General features: G+C 37.2%; 1 protein-coding gene across 1 annotated transcript; it reads right to left on the bottom strand.

Annotated features, from left to right (window-relative positions):
• Positions 1-2,136: 2,136 nt before the first annotated feature.
• Positions 2,137-25,462, bottom strand: sacm1la (SAC1 like phosphatidylinositide phosphatase a). The gene is made up of 20 exons (XM_041809994.1): positions 25,404-25,462; positions 20,069-20,166; positions 19,819-19,893; positions 19,612-19,739; positions 14,804-14,953; positions 12,495-12,554; positions 12,375-12,408; positions 11,838-11,939; positions 11,450-11,535; positions 11,152-11,238; positions 10,991-11,059; positions 10,830-10,909; positions 10,612-10,710; positions 9,114-9,252; positions 8,643-8,712; positions 8,480-8,552; positions 8,295-8,388; positions 6,357-6,449; positions 6,200-6,257; positions 2,137-4,279 (listed from the first exon to the last, which is right to left on the bottom strand). Exons 1-20 carry the CDS (start codon positions 25,430-25,432, stop codon positions 4,143-4,145), a joined length of 1,761 nt encoding a protein of 586 aa, XP_041665928.1. The 5' UTR covers positions 25,433-25,462; the 3' UTR covers positions 2,137-4,142.
• Positions 25,463-25,782: the final 320 nt, after the last annotated feature.

The raw sequence follows: 25,782 nt of genomic DNA, 5'->3' as shown, positions 1-25,782 counted from the left end.
TGAAAGAGGGTTTACTGAAGAATAATTTGGATGATCAATGGAGCTTCCAGACAGCCTTTCTTCTCTTAACACCATATGTATAGGTATCTTCACAATAATCGTAATTTAGAGATTCTTGGCAGCAGACATTACTGGTTCTAGAAGAGTCTCAACACATACAGCTGTCTTTTGAGGAGTACATCTCTCCATTTGTTGTAACTAATATTTCAATTTACAGTAAAGTAATGCATTCCAATAGTTCCTACAGGGTTGAAAGCAAAAAGATGCAAATACATCAGTGTGTTCACTGGAGTTTATTGGTAATCACAGAAAGATTTCATCTGACAGCTGCTGAGGAGAAACATATTTAAAAATCAGTAACACGTTAACGTTGTTTAAAGCATTGAATGAACACATTTCAAGCTTTATTATTCTTCCTAAGGAGTGACAGAAATTAGAATCTACACATAAAAACAAAACCATCAGCTGTTCAGACATCATCCACAAACCAGACACAAACGCAGAACCCAAACATTTGTCCGCATTATTAATGTCTGAAAACAAAGACTCAACGTTCTAGTCCTAAGGTTTGAATTTCACATAGTGTTTGATTTGAATATGATTTATTATTCTTTTTAATTTACACATTGATACAATATGTGTTGTAGTTCAGTTCAGTTTGTCATGCGCTGCCTTCAAATGGAACTCCAATAGATTTATAATGCCATATTAATGTTTCCATTTATACATGGAAACCAAAGCGTGACATTATTTGTTTAAACGCCAAGCAGAGAAACAAGAGACAAGACGATAAAGCTGACGATCGAGATGAACACTGCCCAAAACTCCTTTGGAGTAGGGGGAGGTAGAGCAGCAAACTGGTGCCATTTGAAGGCCCATATATACCGCCTTCAAAATTGTAAAGCCAAGAAGTTGTGTACAGGATAGGCTTAGCCATCAGGTGGTAATCTTACAGGGAAAGGGATTTCTAGAAAATATGGATGCCAAAGGATGGCTAGTTGTCTTATGTGGTCTCTGCAAATGCTAAAATTTCATTCTTTGTTTTGAAACACCACATAGAGGAACAAGAGTCAAGATGACAAAAACCACCAATGAACACCTCCCATAACTCTTTTGGTCCTGTATGCGGCTAAAAGACTAAAGTCCATATTTTGCCATTTCATCGTCAAACATGTCACAAGTTACACACTTTCAGAAAAATAACGATGTTGGGAATGCGAAGTGCGTTCATATGGTCTCTTCTTATGAATATGGTAAATACGACCCCATTTGAAGGCACCATTACTGCACTTGCCCCTCAGACGCCACTGTGCTGTTTATCACCAAATAATGAAACAAAACAAGGAGGAGATAAAATGATGGCATCCACGTTCAAAGTGCAAAATCAATTAGACACACTGGAATAAAGTCAGCGCAGTAGGAAGACATGTTGTTTACCCCAGTTACACACGACTCAGATATTTATACTCTGTAAGGCTTTTACATTCAGACCCTAGCTGTAAGAGATCCATCATTAATGTGTTAATATGTACATTTTTTTTTACTGTGATGGTCTGATATGAAAAAATCCTGTTTGTGATGAACATGATCACAGCTTAAAAACTGTGCCATGATTCCCATTATTAAGAAAGTAATAGCAATATGGAATTTATTGTTAGTTTTGTAGTGAGAGTGCTTTTGTTGTCATGACTTTCCAATGTAAAAATTCCATCAGTGTTGCAATAGAGGTTGTCACAAAACCTGAACTTTAAACTCTGATCTTATTCTAGTCAAAATAAAACAATATTGATCCCACTGCAACAAAAATGAAGTCCTAGAGTCCCCATTAATAGGAAATTCTTCATTTTTAAATACTTTTAAGGAGACATATTTTACCCTTTTAAGACAAGTTTATATTGGTCTCAGAGGTCCCCAGAACATGCCTGTGAAGTTTATTTCTGACAAAACACTCCAGTATTGGATTTTTGCATGTCTAAAAACCCCTCTATTTCAGCCCTTCACAGAACGAGCCATTTCTGTGTCTGTGGCTTTAAATATTAATTAGCTGTCTGACTCCACCTGTGACCACACCCCTCTCAGGAAATGGATGCAGCACTCCTGATGTTACAGACACTTTTATCCAAAGGTTAGGACCTGACTGGAATTTGAACCATCAATCTCCCAAACAAAAGTCAGCAGGGCAACCCACTGAGCTATCCAGCATCTCAGCTGGCAGCTGAGAGGAGGATCAAGAGAGGAAAGTAGAATTTTCTTCCAAATGGGGAAGGCCAACCAAACCTGGGGGCAGGCTAACTCCCCACATGACATCACAGCTGGTAGCTGAGAGGATCAGTAGAGGAGGGCGGAACTTTCTTTCAAGTGTGGCAACCAAACATGGGGGTGGGTGCTTAGGCCCCTGGTGAGGTCACTAGATGTAAAATCTGAGAACGGCTTGTTTCATCACACATTTTCTGAAAGGTGGAGAAAGAGAGGGGGAGAGGGAATGGATTTTTCTGGTATTTGGGGGGATTGTGGACAGGCCAGGGACACATATTTGTGTTACAAAGCCTGAAAAAGTGATTTTTGCATAAAATGCCCCCTTTAAACAGCTGGTTCATTCCTGCACACTGTCTAAATTGCAAATATACTTCAGCAACATTTTATCAAAATTGCACCAATACTGTATGTTAGCAACCTTTAATCGAAATAGCACAAATTATAACTGAAACATATGGACTATTTAGATAACAATGAAATGTGCAGTTAGGATGAAGCATTTCCAACTATGTAAACAGAACATATCAGAAAAACTAATCTAAATTGCACACATACAGCATGTTGGCAACATTTCTTCTGGAATGCAGACAACATCTTTGCAAAATTCTGTTTGAGTTGCACAAATACTGGCAACACATGATTTTGCAATTTTGAGTAAATATATATGTGCAAGATAGAAAAAACTACACATTGCACCATTTAATCAAAGTGTTGCCAGCTGTCTTAATGGTTAAATAAGTTGGCAATATTTAGTGTACGTTGAACAAATGTGTTGCTTTTATGAATTTTTCTGCAATTTTGATCAAATGTTTCATTTGTGCACTATTGATTCATTTTAGTGTATTTGCCAACTTCACCGAGAACTTTGGTCTAAGTTGCACAAATACATCAGCAACATTTCACCACAGAAGTGTTGAAGATGCATTTTTTGCAATTTAGAAGAAACAAAACGAATCACTCTGCAATTTAGATGATATGCTGCTTCCTGTACTGTACAAATAGGCCTGCAACTTTCTTCTTAAATGCAAATGTACGAATGAATGTAATTTGAACTGCCTGAATACTATGACAACTTTTTTTGGATCGAAAAAAAGCCACGCACAAATTAACACCAACGTGTTCATGCAATGTAGACAAAATTACACAGATTTAACAAACTGCTGAAATATTTTAGCAATGTTACGGTAAAAAAACATTTCCCAAAATTTCAAGATTTTATGATCAAATGACATTTTTGGACATTTAAGAAAAAACAAGGCATTATGCATCTGTATAAATCACACAAACATGTTGGCAACACTTCGATCATAATGCACAAATACATTGGCAACCTTTCTGTGACTACATCAGTACAATTTAGACAGTGCTCTTTCTGTTTTGGTCCAAAGTATGATGAAGTTGTTGTTTTTTTATAACTTAACCTGATTTATTTTTTAATTTTGTTATCATTGATACTATTGATCATTTAAACAAGAGAGATTTTACCATTTGAAATACACTATATCCAAAGTACTGAAAACTCTGACATCCAACAGACATACGGTTTGGTCCAATCATCCCGCAGAACCTTGAATTTGAATGTTTGTGATAAAGAAGAATAGAAAAGTGCGTTTTCTAACATTGATACGGATTGAAATTGTCAATAATAATGGTAAACAATAGAAAAAGAGCAGTAGTGTTGACCTAAGAGATGTTAAGATCCCAAAAAACACTGAAGAGACAAATGAAGGATTTAAAATGTTAAGGAGCGAGAGCAGAACAGCAGACGATTCCGTAGAAAATGACAAATCCTGGATGGTTGAATCGGTCCAACGAGTCCAGACGTGAGGAAGAAGACAACGATGGAGAGGTATATGATCCTCGCACACACTGAGAAACACTCTTCATCAGTCCATCTTCTCCTTGTGAACCAGTTTGGGTGCGTCCACAAAGTCCTGCCCATTGAAAAGGATGATGGTCGCCGTGATTGCACTCGCTGCTCCCCAGAACATCACATATGCCAGCGTCTCTGTCAGCGTGTCACCTACAATACCAAACAAGCCAGACATGAGGTTAGGTAATATGTTGCTGTGTTGTAATTTTTGTCATGTATTTATTTAACAAGGAGTGACTTTCGGCTCACATTTGCTCAAAGCTTGATGCACATATGGATTTAGACGAAGCTTTCTGTCCATTTATATTGTCCCTATTTCTGCTAGTTCTTTTGAAACTTCCAGAAATAGAACAAACATCACAATACCAATGGTAACCATGGGGGCAACATTGAGCAATATAGCCAACAATTCAAGCCAGAGCAGCAAAACACAACAACTAAGAACAATGAAGGTACCGTTTAAATCATGAAGATTGGTTTTCATTTAGAAAGAAAGCATTTTGTCTAATTAACGTACATCCCATCCTCCAAATATTTACACTACAAAAATTCAGTCAAAATCAAAATACACTGCCAAAGTTTCAAAGTTTTTCAAAAGGTTGCCAATGTATTTCTGCAAATTAGAAAATTGAAACCTTCTAAATTATAGACAAAAAGATGCCAGCAGTCTACTATGCACAAATATGTTAACAATGTTTGTCTAAATTCAAAGGTTGCCATCTATTAGTGCAGTTTAGACAAATGATTGCTGTATGTCCAAATTACTGAACATCATCCATTAACTTTTGTATACACTGCACAAATATTCTGGCAATATTTGTCTCAACTGCACAAGTATGTTGAAACGGTTTAGTATTAAAACAGTGCCAATATATTTGTGCAATGAAGATTTAACTGTTTTGTGCATTTAGACAAACATTGCCAGGTGCCTAAACTTCAAAATTACATTTGCATCTGCTGTCTAAATTGCATATAGCTTGCAAAACATTTGTCTCTATTGCATAAAGTCGTCCACATTGTCTCAGTGTAAAAACGTGGTGAACATATTTGTGTAGTTGCAATTAAAACAATATTTGCAAATTCTGTGAAAAATTACAAACTTTCATCTTTGTACATATTTGTTGACAAGTGCATTTAAAATTGCAATAATAAGTCAGCAACATTTTGTCTAAATTGTATGAATACATTAGCAATGTGCCAGCATGAAAATACTGCCAATATATTTCTGTAGGTTAGACAAAATAACACCTTGAAAAAAGTTTGACATAAAGTCTCAGGCTGTCAAAACTGACAACTATGTTGACAATTTCTGTCTAAATTGCACAGATTTAAAGGCTGTCAATCTATTTATGCAGTTTAGAGAAATGATTGCTACATGAACTCATAATTTCTGTTTGCATTGCTCAAATACTTTTTGCCTCAACTGCACAAATATATTGGCAACGATTTGTTATCAGAACATTGACAACATATTGCGCAATTTGGACAAAATAAACTAGCAAATTTAATGCAACTTTACTTACAGTCATGTTTGCACAAAAATGTTGGCACGTCAATTTAACACTGTACATGCATGTTTGCAGCATTTGTCTATACTGCACAAAAACACTGGCAATGTTGTTGCACTGAAATATTGCACATAAATTTGTGCAATTAGATAATCATTACGCTTGTTAGACAAGTTACAAAAAACAGAAATTGTGCATATTAAATGAAATGCTGAAAGCTGTCTAAATTGCCAAAAAATTCTGGCAATGTTTGTGCAAATTTGATTGCTGCCAGCTTATATGAGCTATTTGGATGAAAAATTGCCTACTGTCTAACTTTAACAAATGTTGCACAATGTATTTGTGTACTTCGGACATTTTATCTGTGATCTTTAGACATAGTGAAATGTGTAATTTAGATGATACCTTTCCACCTGTCTTCATAATTCAGCCTCATTATATGACATACAACTTATCTAAATGTGCTGGTAAAACTGACAACAACAATCCAGTCCTTTTTAATCAGAAGTGTGGTCATCTCTAAATGATGTCTTTATACGAAAACAAAAGCAGAAGAACATACCAGCCATGAGAAGACAGACGATGCACATGGAGAAGGCGACCAGCATAATAATGGGCAGCTGCAGAGAAATCATAATGAAATTAACATTTTAATTAAAAATCATATGTAGTACATTTTTTACTGCTGCTGAAAAGAGTTAAACAAGAATCCTACTGACCGTCAGGAACTTCCAGTCTTTCTGCACTCGAAGAGGAGTGGGACCGTCAGACTCGTCTACGGCAAAGTTACCCAGAAACAAGTCGATGGAGTCCTGAAATCAACGGAAGAACATGAAATAATACCTGGACTCGAATGATTGGTTAGGATAAACAAGTCATGTCTGTCACAGTGGCTCTGTCCAGGAAAACAACATCCTATTAAAAAATCGTGATTGTTCTTGCTTTGAGAACTTTAGGAAATATCTGAGATAATGTAATAATTCAACAAAAAATACACAGTAAAGTCAGGATTACAAATTGCCCCGGTATATAAGCCATGGTCTGTCTATGATGATTATCATTTCATTTAGTAAAGTCCACAATGGTCAGTTTCTGTACAGCTGTGTTGCTCTTTTAATACCAACGGTTTCCACTATGTAGAGTTTACACATCTACTAGCTATAATACAGTAGTTCAGCTCATCTACTAGCTATAATAAGGTAGTTGAGCTCATCTGCCTGCAGTGATGAGACAGACTCACATCTCTCTACCCTCCTCCTGTCACCTATTGTCCTTCCTGAGAAGTGTTCTCAGTCGAGCCAGCACTCCAGACGATTTATTTACTTAAAGGTTAACTTCCTGTTTTCTTTAAATGGACAGTTATGACCTAACGAGTGGAGAAAGCAGTTTAAAAGAGACACCAACCCCTGCCAATGAATGGGGATAAATTTTCATTTAGAAATCCTGCCAACATATTTGTACAGTTGAGATGAAACAAAACAAGCATATTAATTGAAACTTCTTCTTTGTATAAGTATGTTTGCAAGTTATATCACAATTTCGAAAATATGTAGGCAAAACTCTGATAAAACTGCACGAATACATTGGCACTGTTTTAGCATCAAAATGTATTTCTGCAAATTAGACAAAATGACACCTTGAAATTTTTTTGACGAAGTTAGGAGCTGTCTGAAACAGCACAAATACATTATGCCAACAATGTCTGTCTAAACTGCAATACTTTAAAGGTTGCCAACTTATTTGTGCAGTTCAGACAAATGATTGCTTTCTGTCCAAATTGCACAATATCATTCATCAACTTTTATCTGCATTAAGTGAATACCTTGGCAATATTTGCGTCAACTGCAAAAACATGTTGGCAAAAGTTCGGTATCCAAACATCGCCAATATTTTTTTTGCTTTTTAGATGAAATTTGTTTGTGCAATTTAGACAAAACACTACCAGGTACCTAAATTGCACAAATTCATTTGAACCTTTTTTTGGATTGCATACATAGCTTGTTAAATATTAGTCTCTAATTGCAGACATTAAAGTGTTGAAATGTTGCCAACGTTTTTGGAAAGTTGAGATTAAACAAAAATGCAGATCAAACAAAGCTTAATGGACTGTCTAATTTGCACAAATGTGTGTACTTTTCTTTAAAATTGCATTAAAACAGCAACATTTTGTCTAGATTGCACAAATACAGTAGCAATGCTTTTACATTCAAGTATTGCGAGTGTATTCGTGCTATTCAAATATGATGAAACCTTGCATATTTTTGACAAAAGGTTGGCGGCTGTTTAAATTTCACAAATGCTTTGGCAATGATTGTGTATACTGCAAAAATTCAAACTTGTGCAGTTTAGATAAATGATTGCTGTCTTTCCAAATCGCTCAAATTAGTTCAGCAACTTTTATCTGCATGAAGTGTTAGTTACTAAAACATTGCCAACATATTTGTTCAGCGATAAAACAAAGTACTCATAAATAACATGTTGTCAAAATGGTATTAACAGTGCAGCTCATACACCAGATTTTATAGTAAATATCATGGTTATTTTCTAATTGATGTATACACTTCAACTGAAAAAATTGCATATTGTAGCTTTGAAATAACAGATTGCATCCTTTAAATACATCCAGTATCAAAGTCTGTACCAGTCTTAGTCCGTACCTGCCTGAATCCATCAGAGAAGTTGTTCTTGTAATATCTGATCATCGAGTTCCAGCCGTCCATCAACAGCCCCCACTGCGTCCTCTTCCCTGTCCTGACCCAAGATCAGAAACATATTTAATAACTTAGTCTAACCAACCAATCAGGTGGCCTTTCTACAGGTGCGTGTGGTGATGCCACTGTACCTGGTGAAGTCTGTTTTCAGAGCGCCCGTTCCAGCGTACTGCACAGCACATGCGTTGGCGTTATCAGCCCATGCTGTTAGAGATCACACGCACACAAACACAGAGGTTAAATGTGTTAATAACACAGCGCCATGCTGACAGATCAACACAGAAAGGTCTTTACCATTCTTGTAGATCTTTTCAAACTCGGCCTGCTCCTCGATCCGCTGACCAACGTTCAGGACCCCCATCCTCTGAGGACAAACAACCCCATAATCCAATTATTAAAGGGCATTTATCAATGAAAATCCACTTCTTAAGGATTTACACACATCCAGAAATTCACTGAATAAATGAATCCAGAACTACTGATGATGTATCAGGAACTTGAGGAGTCGCCCCATTATTTTAAGTGAAGAATCAAGGATTAAGGGGCACTGGAATTTGATCAACTTTTACAGGAGTAAAAGTTAGAAATGGGAATGGGCTTATGTCTGAAAACAAAAAACCTTATGATAATTGCTGGCTGGTATTCTCAGCAAATCAGACAAAAGCTCAGATTTCTATTTTGTTATGTATTATAGTAACCCAGAGTGATGGGGAATAAACGAAGACTTATTCTGTTATAGTTTAGCAGTATTTAAACTAAACTTACCTGAAGTTGGGACTGCAGCGAGCGTCTGGCGAGTAGGCTCTGGATGACATTGGTACGGTCCAAACAGTCCATACAGTTACTGCGAAACACACCTCTCTGCTGAGCCACCGTCTTCCCGTCTGAGTTCACCATGAAGTAACTTTAAACACACAGACCAGAGTGAAAAATTATAATGATAGTTATAACAGTAAAAATAATAGTCACAGTAATAAGGTGAGGCTGAATTCTATGTCACATTACTTGAATAGACAACATCTTTTCCCTATGGTTCTCTACCTAGAAAGTCAAGGTCAGACTCTACAAAACTACGATTATAGCTCACTGTGGTGTATGTCGTAGGGTTTTACTTTTATTTGCACATATATGTCAACAACTTTCCATTAGTTGGAAAATTTGTAAGAAGCATTTTGTCTGAATTGCACAGATGCATTAGCAATCTTTCAGCACTAAAAGGCCAATATATTTGTGCTACTGAGATGAAATGTGCTTGTGCGATTTAGACGAAACACAGCCAGGTGTGTAAATTGCACAAATTAATTTGCATATTTTGTCAAAATTGCACACACAGCCCGCAAATTATTGTCTCAATTTCAACAAAGTTTCAGAGTTAAAATGTTGACAACATATTTTTGCATTTGAGATCAAACAAAACTTGAAAATTTAATGAAATCTTAACCAGCTATCTTCACTGTGTAAATATAAGGTTTTTCAAAATCACAAAATACATGAGCACCATTTTGTCTACATTCTACATATACAGTAGCAGTATTTATGCAAGTAAGACACGAGGAAATCTTGTGAAATTTGGACAAAAAGAGTCAGCTGTCTAACTGCACAAATACTGTATTTTGGCAACTTTGTCTAAATTGCACAACTCAAAGGTTGCCAGCTTATTTGTGTTGTTAATACAAATGACAGTTGTGTCCAAATTCACAATTTCACTCAACTTTTGTCTGCATTGCACAAAAAACCTTCATGATCATCTAAGTTTCTTTAAATACACAAAAATAAGGGGGCGACATTTTGTCGAATTTGCACGAATACAACAGCAACATTTCAGCAGCGAAACATTGCGGATGTTCTTGTGCAACTGAATGAAACATTGTGTTTGAGCAAGTTAGACAAAAATGAAACATTGTGTAATATAGACAGAGCGGGCGATTTAGCTGGTATTTGCCCAAACAGGGCAGCAATGGTGAAATAGAAGGTGTATTTCAGTATTCTGGTAACTAGCTGCTGTTGGCATTCATAGCAACCATAACATCTGAAGAGACAAATAGAGTAGTATATAGAATGTTTTGCTTCCAGCTGTCATGTAGCCCTGCCCTCTTCCTTCCAGCATCTTCACATCTGTCCTGATGATTGGTCTGACAGTCGAGTCACAGCATGAATTTGCATCTCTGTGATTGTCTAATCTGACACAGTGACCATATCAGACAGAAATATTGTGCCGTCTGATGATGTCTTGAATTATCCTGGAGCAGCAGAGTGCCATTACCTGTACTCGTCCTGTGTCTCAGCAACTGAATCCACTAAGATCTGCAGACGGTCCCACCTCATCTTACTGCACTCTTTGTGGAAGTCAAAGGCGATGTAGCTGAGGACAAAAGGGGTGGCATGTGATGAACTGCAGTCATGTTTAAGACAGATTACTATCGTGAGCAGAATTTATAATTACATCCCTGACAGTGAAGAAATCAGTCGGTTGTCACTTACTTGAGCATACCGTTGTTCATACTGGACACCATCTTAGCAAAAGCTTGTTCTAGAGGTTTCTCTGAGCCTTTTTGATTCACCTAAAAACACAGAAATGAACAAGTTATCCTCTCTTAAGTGACCAATAAAGATAATAAAGGCTTCATTTAAAGGATCCTCACCAGGTTCAGAATAGTTTGTTTTCCGTATATGAGCAGCTGAGAGTCAAAATGTCTCTGGAAACCATCCAACTGTTTGAACACTCAGAGGTTAAAATCATGTTTTTAAAACAATTTTAATGGTTTTTAAAAGCACACAGTAACACACTGATATCTGCTCTTACGTGGTTGGTGTTTTTGCTGATAATAGGTTTAGGTTTGTATTTCAGGTTTGGTCTCTGACTCCAGTAGAACGGCATTGAGCCTCGCGTCTGCAGAAAGAAAACAAACGTGTTCAGAAGTCAAAGTTTGAACAAATGTAGAATGAGAATTCATGCAGAGGAAGAAAAACATGTGCAGCACTTAAAGTTCTGGAGTGTGCTGCTTCATACTGCAACACATTGTCCCATTGATTCTATCATACAGTAGTATAAAGAGTTGAAGGTTGCAGAAATTGAGATTAAAGGAACATCTTTATTTTACCTGCACAAACGAAGCCTTGGCCCCCTCATACAAAACGATCTGCTCTGTCTCCACAAAGTTTGCAGCGTGGCCCTCAGAATCAATGCCTTATTAATAAATCAGAAAAAGAGTCAGCCAGTGAACGGAGGATGTTAACATCAGTTGTCTGTGTAGGTTCTCATTCATCCAGGTCATGGTTATCAAAATCTTTGTCATGGTTCAGTTATAAAGAAGCCTTTTGGATGAGAGGTGGAACATCTTCAAGAACCTCAATCAAATCCAGTTGACAAAGATTTGGATACCATCAGTTGGTTAACGTGAGAGTATTTTTGAGGATAAGAGCACCTTTAAAACTACAATGCATGCTGCAGCTCATAATTGTCTTTTATTTGCTTATTTGTTTATTTACCTCTGACATAGTATCTGACTCCGGCCCTAAAGCAACTCCTCCTGGAGATCAGGATCCATTCAAAGATTTTTCCGTTGATACGACACGGCTTCATGACGATGACTGAACACAAACGGTCAGGGAATTTATCTGAAACTTTGTCATCTATGAGAGATTATTAGAGATGATGTGGAAAAGTACATAAAAATAAGAGAGGTAGAATAGAGAGAGAAACCTGTGCTTTTAAGATTACAGATTGACATTTATGAGAGTAAAACTAAAACTGAGTCTTGTTCATGTCTTTGAATCCTCAAGAATCACTAGTTTCCATTTTTGCCCAACTTATGTTGCTGCATTGTTTTTTTTCTTCTCTTTGAATGTTTGCTGTTTCTAGATTTGCAGCATATTTTTCTGGTGTAATACTGTTTGGGCTGATGGCTTGTTGTACTTTAGTAAAGAAACTAATAAATGGTTTAAGTGAGTGTCATTTCAGCATTCAGCAGATTAAAAGAAAAGATCCGTTGTAAAATAAAAATGAAACATGAAGACAAAGGATACAGCCGTGGATGACAGGGAGAGCAAACTTATGAAGCTGCAGAGAAAAACAAAGAGGAAGTTATTTTAACAAGATAAACAAACATGCAAATCAATGTGCGTACGCATACATATGTGTGTTACCTCTGGTTGTGCAGCGAGCTCTCGAAGAAGATTTCCATTCCAAACAAACCTCTGATCTGCCTGGAAACAACAGCAACAAAAAGATTTACTTGATTAATTTCTCACAGATCTTATGTCCTCATGAAAAAATAATTTTCCTCTAATTTTGGTTATTTAAAACTATCTGAAACTGCTTCCTGATCATTTACAAAAAATCAAAAAATCTTCACACCTGTGAATAAAGTCTGATATGGTAGGTGAAGGTTTGAACATAGTTGGTTTGAAGGATGGATGTTTTAAAGACATTAAAGGATGACGTCATCAAAGGCAAAGGGCAGAATGTTGGTGAAGCTGGGGATGTTGTCATTTATTATCTGTCTTTCTATTACACCTATCTAAAAATAAATAAATAAAACATGAAAAATAATCTGTTCATAGAACCAGTGCCAAAACAGGGGTGACTGCACCCCTGTTTGGGTGGAAACAAGCCCTGTGTTGGAATAGGAGTAGATTGGAGATAGCAGACGGTTGCAAAGCATTTAAACGCTATTGCATTTCATTTTGAGCACCAAACAATTAATTTGATGCTCAAATTTACCACGATTTTTTAATTCTTGCTTGATGAGGGACAGTAAAAGAAGAGCTCTGTTTCTTTGAGCCAATAGGATTATAGTGAATGAATGCCAGACTGTTAATGTGTTTCTACTGACTTTAAGCTAGCGATTGCTCTGTAACAACAGGAGCTTGAATCGTATCGTATCGTATCGTATCGTACCCTGATAGATCGGAGCTATCAATAGAGCGTGGGAACCTGATGTCACAACCAGGACTGGCAGGGTGATTTGCGGGGTGAGTGGCCATCATGTGTAGCCAGGCCTACCCACAGACTTGGCTGGGCCCCTGACAAACCCAGGCAATGGGCCCTGCCCACTTGTGATTTCTTGATGATATCAATGCATGTGTGTTGGATCAGTAGCATTGGTGCTAGCATCCTGGATAACTGACACAATGTTGGAGCTGAATAGTGTGTCAAGCTATTATTGGGTTCTAATGTTGGAGTAATTTATTTGTGCTACTTTTTAGCCCGTTTCATCACTTTTTTCCCATCTATGGTTGCCACATCTTTGCCCCTTTTCACCCATTTTACCCACCTTCTGTAATTTTTTGCCGATCCTGACACTGTTTGCCGCTTTTCACCCATTTTTTGACCACGAAATGACAATTTTTACCCATTGATGTCACTTTTATGCCACTTTTGCCCATGTTTGGCCTTTAAAACCATTTTTTGGGCAGTTTTTGCCTATTTTTGCTACTTCTTTTTGCTTCCTTACCCCATTTTTGCCACTTTTTTGATTTCTTGTCAGTTTTTTTTTTCACCTATTTCTACCACTTTAAGCCAATTTTTGCAGACTAATGCCACATTTAGCAACTTTAATGCCCATTTTTGGGTCATTTCTTTGCTATTTTCAAACATTTTTTTTCTTTTGACAATCAATCAATAAATTCTTCTCCTAAAATGTCATCTCAGTTTCTTCTACTTCACTCATTTTGACATTTCTGCACATTATGGCCTAGCTATGAAGTCTGACATTAGTTTCCTAATAATTAAGTTCACTGTATTTTTTCACATTGTTTATGTCACTTATTAAAAAAATCATTTAGAAAAAGGACTTATTATTAACAGCATAAGTAAAAGACATTCATTTTTGTTGCTTTGATGGGAGTGGTCACGATTAAGTTTTAAAATAAATAACATTGCTATCACAGCCTAACTTTACAGTGGATCATGATTTTGCTGACCTCCATGGGCCCCCATTTTGGTTTCCAGGGGTGCCTGGAAAAACTCCAAACAGGCTTTCCTGTGTTTTGCACTATGGTGAAGCTTCTATCTAGCCACTCTGCTATAAACCCCAGACTGGTGGAGGGCTGCAGTTATGGTTATTTTACCACACACATACTCCATTTGAGGTGTAGAAACATCTTAGCAAAGATCCAGAGAAACGGGAGGCACCTGAACTAAGTTTCAGGTGTGTTTGCAAAATGTCTGAATAATTATGTTCATGTAATATAGTTATAGTTACAGGTTTTTATTTTAAATAAATGTGCATTAATGTCTAAATTTCTGTTTTCACATCACCACTGCAGCACTCTTTAGTACAACATCTGCAGCTGCTCAAAGCAATATCCCTAAAATCATGAACAAACGTTAACGTGATTCTGATGACTTCTATTTTGAGGTCTGGTTCACAAAACCATCCCAACCATGGCTGTTTATGAGGTTTTCAAAATGAGTGAATCAAGGTGTGTGGTATTTCCCCCATCAATCTCACCCTCTCGAGCAGGCTCATCTCTTGGAAGTCAGGGCTGGTGTTGGCGAGTCTCTGCAGCGTGTGCGTGAGGTCAAAGTCGGTGCAGAAGTAGAAACCGTCCGTGGTCAGCACGTTGTTGATCATCGCCAGGAATGTCTTATTCTCCTGAGACTGGAGAAGAAACAAAAAAAAAACACTTATAGTCTGATGATGGACTTCACTAAGAAAATAAAGACTCACACGTTTATTCTAAAGATATCAACATTTTTGATAATTAGTACTTCCACATGTTTTTTAAAAGGATAAAATCAAGAGTATTGAAAGTACCACAGCTTTCAGTCCTGTTCATCCAAAAATGGTCAAAGGACAAGAGAGAGCATTGTCTAAATTAGTGGTACTGGTAGTCAGCATGTCTGTCCTCAGATCCCAACACCTCCTTAATGAGAAATCATGAACTAAAGTTCAAAAATGTTCATCCAGTCCAACAAGGAAATCTGTTGCAGTATAAATCATGTTTAACAAGCACATCATGGTGGAGTGATGGTCTAATGGTTAGATCAAACCCATTTTACGTGGGCTGCCCAGGTTCAAGTTCTGTTTGAGGCTCCTTCCCCATGTCATTCCCTGCTCTCTTATTCCTGTTTATGACTCTATCTACTGTCCTATCCTTCATAAAGAAGGGACAAAAATCCCCCAAATATATCTTTGAAGCACATCATTAAAGAAGACCTGGAAGGACATTCTACAGATATTTTATCTCTCTTCATTTTCAGTGACATGTACATTTTGGTTGTTTTTGCACTTGCAGTGATCTTGAGATATTGGTGCATTATCACACGAAAAGCAGCTTTGTTAGGCAAAGATAACAATATAAGAACCTCATAATCTAGAGAAAATAACTAAAATTTTCTCATTATTGTAGCAAACAAAGTAAAATAAAGTATATGGATGCATGTCCACTTACATCATAGACTTTGCACATTTATGACCCACTGAAACTGCTCCGCTCTACACTTTTGGGTCCAAACCCTCCAGTTGAGAACCACTGGTCTAGACAACACAAATATGTTGGCAACATTTAGAAAAGAGGGTAAAGGTGGAGAAAAGTGAGTGAAGTCTGAAAGTTTCTGAATTTCTAGTGATGCTTTAATGCTTTGTAAATTATGAGTATTGGTAAATGTCATCTATTCAGTTCTCATTTTAATTATTTAACGTCTGATTTTTAATAATGTGCTGTAGGTAAAGATCAAGTCTTCCACCTCTTCAGTCAGGAAAGACCCTGTTTACATGTTGCTTTAATGATGGGGTCTGTTCATTCAGATAACAAGAGAATGAACAATCTGTCTGACATCAGAACTCACTGTCCCTCCTCATATTCGACATCATTTCTGCAGCTCTCTTACTGTGGCTTGGTACCCCTACATGCTGGTAAGAATTAATGGGGGCCACCAGCTAAGAGGCTAGCTGTGCCTCTTTTAACAGCTTTTCTACCTCATGTTGTCATAAACATGCTGATATACTATTTAGCTAATAAACCCTGTGGGTCTTGACTGGCCTGCAAGTAAAAGGCAAGGATGGAATGTTTCATGAGTTTTAAAAGGTTAATATCTTTCAAGGCAAGGCTGGAATGTTTCATGAGTTTTAAAAAGTAAATATCTTTAAAGGCAAAGATGGAATGCCATGCCATGCTGCTTCAAAGGCAGATGACAGAATGTTGCTGGGGATGCTGAGAGCTTTTTCCCCTCATTTTTGCCAAAAAGGTAGGTCATAGTTGGCAACCTTTGAAAAAATGGAGAAGTGGGAGGAACTGGAGATCCTCACTGTTAAAGAGGCACCACTAGCCTCTTAGATGATGCACTATTGAGAAAATATACCTTGTAGGGTACTGGACTGGCCTGCATGTAAAAGGCAAGGATGGGATGTTTTATACGCTTTAAAGGGTGACATCATCTTTAAAGCTAAGGATGGGTTGTCATTCTTTGAAGATGATGTCACCCTTTAAAGGCTTTAAAGGATGACATCATCAAAAGGCAGAATAGAATGTTGGTGAAGCTGGGGGTGTCGGGGTCTTTTTCTCTTTATTTTGGCCAAAAGTAGGTCATAGTTTGACAGTTCCACCCACTTTTACCAAAAGTTGCGAACAAATAACAATCAACGTAAGGGGCTAGTGATCGGAAACTTTACATATCAGAGAAATATAACCATTAGGAGGTAATTCAGGTCAGTGATGACCTGTAGGTGAAGATCAGTGTGGCCCATCTCTTTATTCAGGAATCAAACAGCATGTCTGTGCGTGTGTTTCATGGTTTTTGAGCTCCTTATAGGATCAGGATACTAATCCAGTTAGCACACTGAGTGAAGCTTCATCCTTATCCCTGTGCACAGATTCCTCACGCTACTCTCATTACAAAAAGAGATCAATAATTTTGATTACTTGTTTCATAAAAGCCTAAGTTCCCTTTTTCTGTTTCGAAGCTGCGGCAAGAGTTTGTTCATAAATAAGCCTCATGTTTTAAAGCTAACAGTTCTCATTCAGTGCCAGGAAAAGAAGGAGAAGCTGCAGCTGATTAATAATGAATGACTCGTTTCACTGAAATCAGATCCTGAACGAAACATGAGACATCTCACTGTTAAAAGAGAATACAAACCTCTGAGACGGTCTGCTGCATAATCAAATAGTGACAACAATTACTCTGAGGGCATACTAACACAAAGCAATCCATGCCATTCCTGTGCATGTGCATATTTGACCCAAAAGTTCAGTTAGTCTAGTGGGACACTCCGTGTCATGTCCAAAGACCTTTCACTTCTTTGGCCCTCATACAGGTAGAGGAGGAGATGGGCTTTGGAACAGTACAGTTACTCAAAAGGGGTGTAACGGTACAGAAAAAATTTGGTTCGGTACATACCTTGGTTTTGAAGTCACGGTTCAGTATGTTTTCGGTACGGTGATTGAAGCAGATAAATAATAAAAATAATAAAATAAAAATAATAAAATTTCATTTTAATTTTTCCAATTAAATTGTATTAAAATAAATAGGCTAAATACATTTAAATTAAAAATAATGCTGCAACCTCCCTCCAAAAGTTCTTCAATGATTAAAAGTCTTAATAAAACAATACATTTTTGAATAAGTAGGTTATTTTCATTGATATATTTACATATTTATACCAATTCTTTAAACACTAAAATTTCCCAGCTAACTTGAATGCATCATCACACAACCGCAAGTTAGCCTGTGAAGTATGCAAATTAGCGTATTTTTTGCCAATTTCAACATGGACTTCAGTACTGAACTACTTTGTTAACCAATGGGACCTACTACAAAGTTTGGAAGAACTTTTCACAGCCCATCTTGGAGGATAAAGAGGTTAAAGCCATGTGAAATCTGAAGATAACTTTACCTATGACACAGCTGCAGAGTCCCTCTCTCACTCCTCCAAGGCTGATAGCTGAAGGTAAAGTTAATATGATTCATAGAGCCAGAGCACCATTGCTATACGGGTGATTTAAATGAAGCCGGTGGCTCTTCTAACTCTTCTAACTGTGACGGCCGTACCGTGACAGTACGGGATGAATACAAATACTGTTACACCCCTATTACTCACAGAGTGTTGCATCTGGCCATGCTGATGAAATACATAAATAAATAAACAAAACCAAAAAAAGCACAAAAATCAAAAGGCTGTAGCCATGAATGTGTGTCAGCATGATATATACACTGGCAGAAAATAGCTCAAATAGTTAATTATCTGAATCAGCTGATATGAAAAACTAGAGCCAGCATATCAGCTGTAATTATCAGCCTATATCAGCTGTAAATATCTGCCTATATCAGCTGTAAATATCTGCCTATATCAGCTGTAAATATATGCCTATATCAGCTGTAAATATCAGCCTATATCAGCGGTAAATATCTGCCTACATCAGCTGTAAATATCAGCCTATACAGGTAAGTAAGAAATTATTAGCCCCCATTTGCTTTTTTTGGTAATGCTCGAAGCCTGTAAAATCAAGTTAAAACCGAGAGTTATCTTCCAATTTACACCATGTAAAAACTTCAGTAAGGGTTTGAGCTGTCACCTAAATAAAACATCATGGCAAAAACAAAAGAAAGACTTGAGAACTTGAGACAAAGCAGGAGGAGGATAGACAAAGGTTTTACAGTATTTCCAAGTGCCAGGAACTGAAGTGAGAAGTATTATCGAGAAAAACTAATGGGAGATACGTCAAAAGACCCCAGAACAACTGCCAAGACACTAGTGAATGATTTAACCAAGTCAGGAACTGTGGTCTCAAAGAAGACGATCACTCGGGCCCTGTAAAGCAATGGACTGAGAGTTTACAGACCTAGAAAAACTCCACTTCTGCAGAAGAGATACCTTCAAGCCAGACTGAATTATGCTAAGGACAACTTAGATAAAGATTCTGCACACTTGAAGCATGTCCTTTGGTCAGATGAGACCAAACTAGAAATCCTTGGCCACAGAGATGGTGCTTATGTTTGGAGAAAGAAGGGAGAGTTGTATAACCCAAAGAGCACCATCCATACAATGAAACATGGCAGTGGGAGTATAACACAGATGCTTCAGGGTGTCTAGAACTGGGAATCTCGTAAGGTGGAAAGAAATATGAAGAAAGAGGTATATGCGAAGATTTTGAAAGACTTTTTCCAAGTCCCTTTTGATTCTGTGAGTTTCTGTGAGATCTCATGTCTGTGGAATCTCCACTTTGAAACCGTTTCTACAGACAGGAGCCGTGTGGTCTCATTGTCTGTCTGAATTGTCTAGTGTGCGCATTCAGAGATCTACCATGTTTTTAAACACACCTGTAGCTCAGAGAGGTGCAGCACCGTCTTCTTATAGGAGATGATGTCGAAGTCTACGGCCTTCCACACAGCATGACCCAGCAGACTGCCCACGTTCCTCTTCCTGGTGATGACTATCAGGTACATACCTGCATGGTGATGAGCTGATTAGTCACGCCTTGAAGATTAAACACCCTCCATAGATAACTGTACCACTACGATACCTACCTGCTACCAGACGAATAGTTCCCATGATGCCACATATCGGCTTGGTGACGGCTGAAGGAGGAACATCTTTTTTACCTGGAAAATAGCGAAGGATGTGAGACAGAAGGCAGAGGGATACTTGTCTTTAAAATCGGCATCCCAAATATCCTAATGTTTATCTACATCAAGGTTTAAGGTCAAACTTTTTGAATTAGTATCTACTACTAATATTTTATTGATCGTTTTTTGTACAATAGGCCAGACTGTTTACCTGTCAGGGTCATCTCATTTGAGACCCTGTCAATGGCGAGCACGGCATCAGCGCCTTCATCACACGCCTCAATGAAGAACTTCTCTGGGGTTGTGTGCCTGGACAAAAAAAAATAAAAAATACAAAAAAAAAGCCATAAATGTTAAAGAAGTAAATTTAAAGTTTGCAAATGATCTGTTCATTTCCCCAAGCAACAAAATTGACTACAGACAAAATTTTGGATGTTCCCTTTCAAAATAAAAGTTCATTGCGACACTTTTACTTAAAATGGAGAGTTTTTTTTTGGTCAAACGTGCCTCTAATGCAGAAAGAGCTCAGTCCTAATCAACTCTCCTCATCATGCCCATGATATTATTTCAGCATGTTTGAGTTGGTGTACAAATCAACAGAAAACACCAGAAGGAGAATACAGAGTTTAAGAAAATAAACAGGCCGAGAACTCAAACTGAATGTGGTGAAACTCAGAAATATAAAATTCATTATGATTCCAGTCTAATTCAAACAATAATGACACAACATCAATGAAAACCTCAACAACTAGTATCATTGGGAAATTATTGGTTATAATAATCAATTATTGAGGGCAAACTCCACATGGTTGAAGCTACAAGTACAGTTGCAAGAAAAAGCATGTGAACACTTTGGGATTTCTTGGATTTCTGCATAAAATGTGTTCTGATCGTCATCTAAGTCTAAGTTCATGTCTTTATTGAACAAAACATGTAAACATTCACAGTGCAGGTTGGAAAAAGTATGTAAACCTTTGGATTTAATAACTGGTTTACCCTCCTTTGGCAGCAATAACCTCAACCAAACGTTTCCTGGCATGACCTCAAGAGAGCGATTCACACCAGACATCCCAAGAATATTGCTGAACTGAAACAGTTCCGTAAAGAGGAATGGTCCAAAATTCCTCCTGACTGTTGTGCTGGTCTGATCTGCAACTACAGGAAACGTTTGGTTGAGGTTATTGCTGCCAAAGGAGGGTCAACCAGTTAATAAATCCAAAGGTTCACATACTTTCCACCCTGTGTTTGTCTATTGTTGTGACTTAGATGAAGATCAGAACACATTTTATGACTAATTTATGCAAGAGAGTTTATCCAAGAAATCCCAAAGGGTTTACATACTTTTTCTTGCAACTGTATGTTAGCAAAGTTTGTTATATTGCACCAACACACTGCTGGCAGAATTTTTATAATTATGCATTAACGTTGAAAAAGTTAGGTAACAAATCCACTGAGCAATTTGGGAATCTGTTAAATAAACAACAAAAATAGAAACTCCAAAATACTATTGACCAACATTATTCACATTGTACAGCCACTTGGGAAAGATTTAAGATGACCTTTGATGACTGAAATGTCCATAAAAAATCCTGAAATATTCTGGAGCAATGAAATATTTTGGATGATGATGACAGGATGGAATGGTTGTTTACTTTTAATATTTATAAGTTGGCCTCTTTTGTTGCAAAAGCCTGGAAGAAGTGGCAGGATGGTTTGTTTAACTAGTCTACTATATTATTGAGTGTCTACTTTTGGTTTCTGGTCTTTCTGTAGAGATAATGGTGTCTTGGAAGCCCATTTGGGTTTGGCATATTGTTTATGCGTGACACAATAATAAAATTTAATCTAATCTAAAAATCTAATCCTACACATATATTGGGATATTCCGTGTTTTAACGGCCAGAAGTTGCAGAGGGTTGTTTTTAATAGACACATTTAATGATTTGATGATTTTCTTCTTGCTTCAGTGATACTAAAGTAAAAGTTGGAACATGTTTTGATGTTTCCTCACAAACTCTAGATGTAAAGCTTTTATCGTGACCTTTGTCCTTGCCGTATAAATGACCATTTTCTTTGTGGTTATGGTTACATAACACACCCAACCAATCGTCATCACCACAGAGGAACATTTAACCACGTTTTAACAGGCACACCTTCTCTGCAGAGATCCCAGCAGCTGTTTGAGTAACACACAGAGCTTTAATGAAAACATGACCTCGTGTTGAGCTGCAGTGACGTCTGCAGCTCGCCTGATACACATTGCACAAAACCACACTCATTAACACACACCAGCACATAAACACACATTAATACACACAAGCACACAACCACCCTATTGTTCCCAACGATAATCCAGAGCAACTACACATTCCTGAACAACACCATTTTAGAACTGAGGAGACGTTAACAACACTCACTCAAGACTACAGCAACTTTTCTTAAAGATTTAACCCCTTTGATACAAACCAGAAGTAGCTGTTCTCAAAATAAGGTTGTCAATCTGTTATTTCAATGATAAATAGAAAAGATGATCAACAAAGGCAAAAATCATACACATAATTATTGTGATTGATATCAAAATCACAACAATCAACATGACTGCTTATTGATTTTAAAACATCTGCATCACATGAATTAAATAAACTAAATTTCACAAAGCATTGGCAACATTTGGACAAGACAATAACGCTGGAGAGGAGTGAGGGAAACCCCTTGTTCTGGTACCAAAACCAATATTTACAACACTGGTAAAATTTCGTGTTTTATCATAGCTTGTAAGAAAATTTCCAAACAAGATCTAACTTGCCAAATATTTTGACAAAGACGATAGGCTTTTCATTTTCAAATTCTTCTTGATTACTTTTCCATTGCAGTTTTTTTAACCACACAGTTTGACCTTACGCTTGATAAAAACTTGGAATCCTCAATCACATTTTTAACAGATAGCGAAAGAGAGCATTAAATAAATTGCAAGTTGGAAACCTAAAGTGTGAGGGCAGAGCTGGAGAAGAGCAAAGGCAAATCCTTGTTTAGCAACCAAATACAATATTGACTATAATAGGATTTTACTAAGTTACCTTAGCTTGAAGGTAAACTCCTGCAAATCTAAACTGAACAAATATGTTGGCAATGATGATAAGTATGTTAGTTTTCCATTCTTGATTACTTTAAATTATATTTTGGTATTTGAACGGTTGCATGGGAAAAGCTTTACAAAAACAACAAATTCTCAGTCATATTTAACAGAAAAGAATGATGAACCACTGTCTCCATTACACAAAAACATTGGCAACAATTGGACAAGAGGATGAAGCTGGAGAGGAGCAAGAAAAAACGCTTTTTTCTGACCGGAATCAATATTGCCAACACTGGGTAATTTATCATTTTAAATTATTGCAGGGAAACTCCTGCACACCATCTCAATTGCACAAACATGTTAATGATGGATCAGTTTGTCATTTTTTTCATAATTTACCACTTTTTGTTACCACATTTCTTTAAGAACCTGATCGTAGGTATTGAAAATGAAAAGTACCAAAGCTTTACCAAAACTAAAGATCTTCACCCATATCTTTGAACAAAGGGGGAGCGATGTCTAAATTGCACAAAACCTTGGAAATGTTTTTGCACTGTTTAGAAAATGTGCAGGATTTTGCCTGCATAAACAGGGATTAACAAACAACAATAAATTACACAATACTGAGGGCGTAATGACGACAAACAGGCATCAATATGGTTTGATTTTTACTAGATTCACATTTCAAACGCTGACATGGCCCTATTTTTGCAGATTTTTTTGCAGAACACAACACACACTGTTTGACAACAGATGAGACATTTACTCTGTTTTTGAACACATTTTTATTATCAGATATTTATGAGTCATTTTAATCCCCTAGCTCATTGTCTTTGAAAAGCTTTATCTAACTGCACCATGCAGAAATTAAGTGTGAGAAAACTACAGTATGATCCTTTAAAGTTTCCGTTAAAACCTAACCCAGACAGCGATGGGTCCTCTGACTCAGTATTGACAGGTAGGACAAACAGGTATGACTAGGTGGGTGAGCTGCTTTAACGAAAGGTGTGTCAGTGAGAGTACACAGAGATCTGTCAACTTTAGGAGGAGTTAAACAAAGGAAGAGCTAACGCCAACAGGGTTCACACCAACAGTGAATTTAAGAATAAAACTTAATAAATACCACCACAATTTAACCATCTCAGCTGCAGTTAACAACTGTATGGTGTAAAAAATGGCTTAAATATCCAATAGGACTGTTAAAATATTCAATACTTTTATATCTTTAGATCACCATTATATTAATGATCAACAATATTGAAAAGTACTGATGCTTTGTAAAGAAACATCAGAACTTTAGATCTAATTTTAACCAGCAGCTGCTGTAAGATAAATGAAGACAGCATTATCAGAAATGGACAAAAACAGCCAAGGTTCCAGGACTGAGAAATTGCTAACATGTTTGAGCAATTTATAAAATGTGCATGCAATTTCTGTTATGAAAATCAAACTAAAATGTGATGCCTATGACTTTTATTTTTGGTTATTGAGATAATATCAATAACAGTTTTTGGCTTCCTTACCAAATTTTGCCAGTTTATTTATGCAATTTAGACAAACATCACCAACATATTTGCACAACCAAGACAGCTGGCAACATTTTGTCTAAATTGAACAAAGTTTCTTTTGTCTCAGCTGCACAAATACATGTATTTTACATTGCAACAGTATTATAAAAACAAGGCCAAGTGATTCTTGCAAGTTGGGGAAAAAGTTGAGTGAGGGTTTGCCTGCAATTTTAGTCGATTAAAGTCAACACAATATGACATCTTGGGCGTCTTTTTGTTGCTATGGAATCAAAACAGATATTTATGTTGTTGAATTTGTAATATAATCATATACAAGTTGGGTTGCGCAATGCCAGATTTTCAAAAGTTGGTAATAAAATATTGTCAATGTATTGCTGCAATTTGGCAAACGTTTCCAAAGTAATTGTGCAATTTCAACACCATTGTCAACATGAAGCATATGTGAAATTTCGATCATGTAGAGGAGTTGTCTTGTGGTATTTGTTAATCATAGTCAATAAACCTGGTATAAGTTGCCCTGGGCTTGTATTTTTTTTTTTATCTCCGTGATAAATCGTATTGAAGTTTAAAATTGTGGAATGGTGACAGCCCTTCCTCCTGCATCCTAGCAGAAGATCAACCCCTCTCTTTAAAACCGTTTAAACCCAGCACTAAAAGCTCTATCAGCTCAGTATATCGATGCCTTCATGTATATTTAATTACGTTTATTTTATAATGAATGAATGTTGAGAGAAACTTGGCTCCTTCCTGCTCCGACAGCTCAGCCAGTCAGCGAACTTCAGCCGCTGTGTCATCCGAACACCGAGCGAACGTCGCGGGTTCTCTCTGACGACAGCGCCGCTGAAAACCACGGTCGTCAGCGGTGTCTCTCGTCCTAACGTTAACACGATCACATGCAACATAAGTCTCAATAAAATGTTTATTTCAGGATTTGTACTTACAAATTGTATCTCTCGTAGGCGGTCGCCATCTTCGCTCCGTCTACCTGACCTCAGTGACGTCAGCAGAGAGAGTTCCGGGTGTGTTGCAGCCAGGGGCGGCGGAGAGGCGGGCAACAAGGGGGCTGAAACCCTGAGAATAGTTCATTTATTGTGGCTTGTGCTTCCGAATAGTAGATGGAATATTATCATATAACATTTTTTATTATTTTATAGCTGTTTAGATTTGTTTTTTAGCCAAAATGTCACAACCATTTAAAGTGAACTGGCCACGAGCTACCTGAGCAAGAAACCATTACATGTAGGAGAAGTCACATTTCTCATGTAATCAACCTCATTTTATAATAAAACACTTTATTTACAGTCTCATTCAGCAGCAGAA

Source organism: Cheilinus undulatus, linkage group 16 (assembly GCF_018320785.1).
Source record: "Cheilinus undulatus linkage group 16, ASM1832078v1, whole genome shotgun sequence".
Taxonomy (NCBI): Eukaryota; Metazoa; Chordata; class Actinopteri; order Labriformes; family Labridae; genus Cheilinus; species Cheilinus undulatus.
Note: the sequence above shows the minus strand (reverse complement) of the source record. Positions and strands in the feature narration are given on the sequence as shown.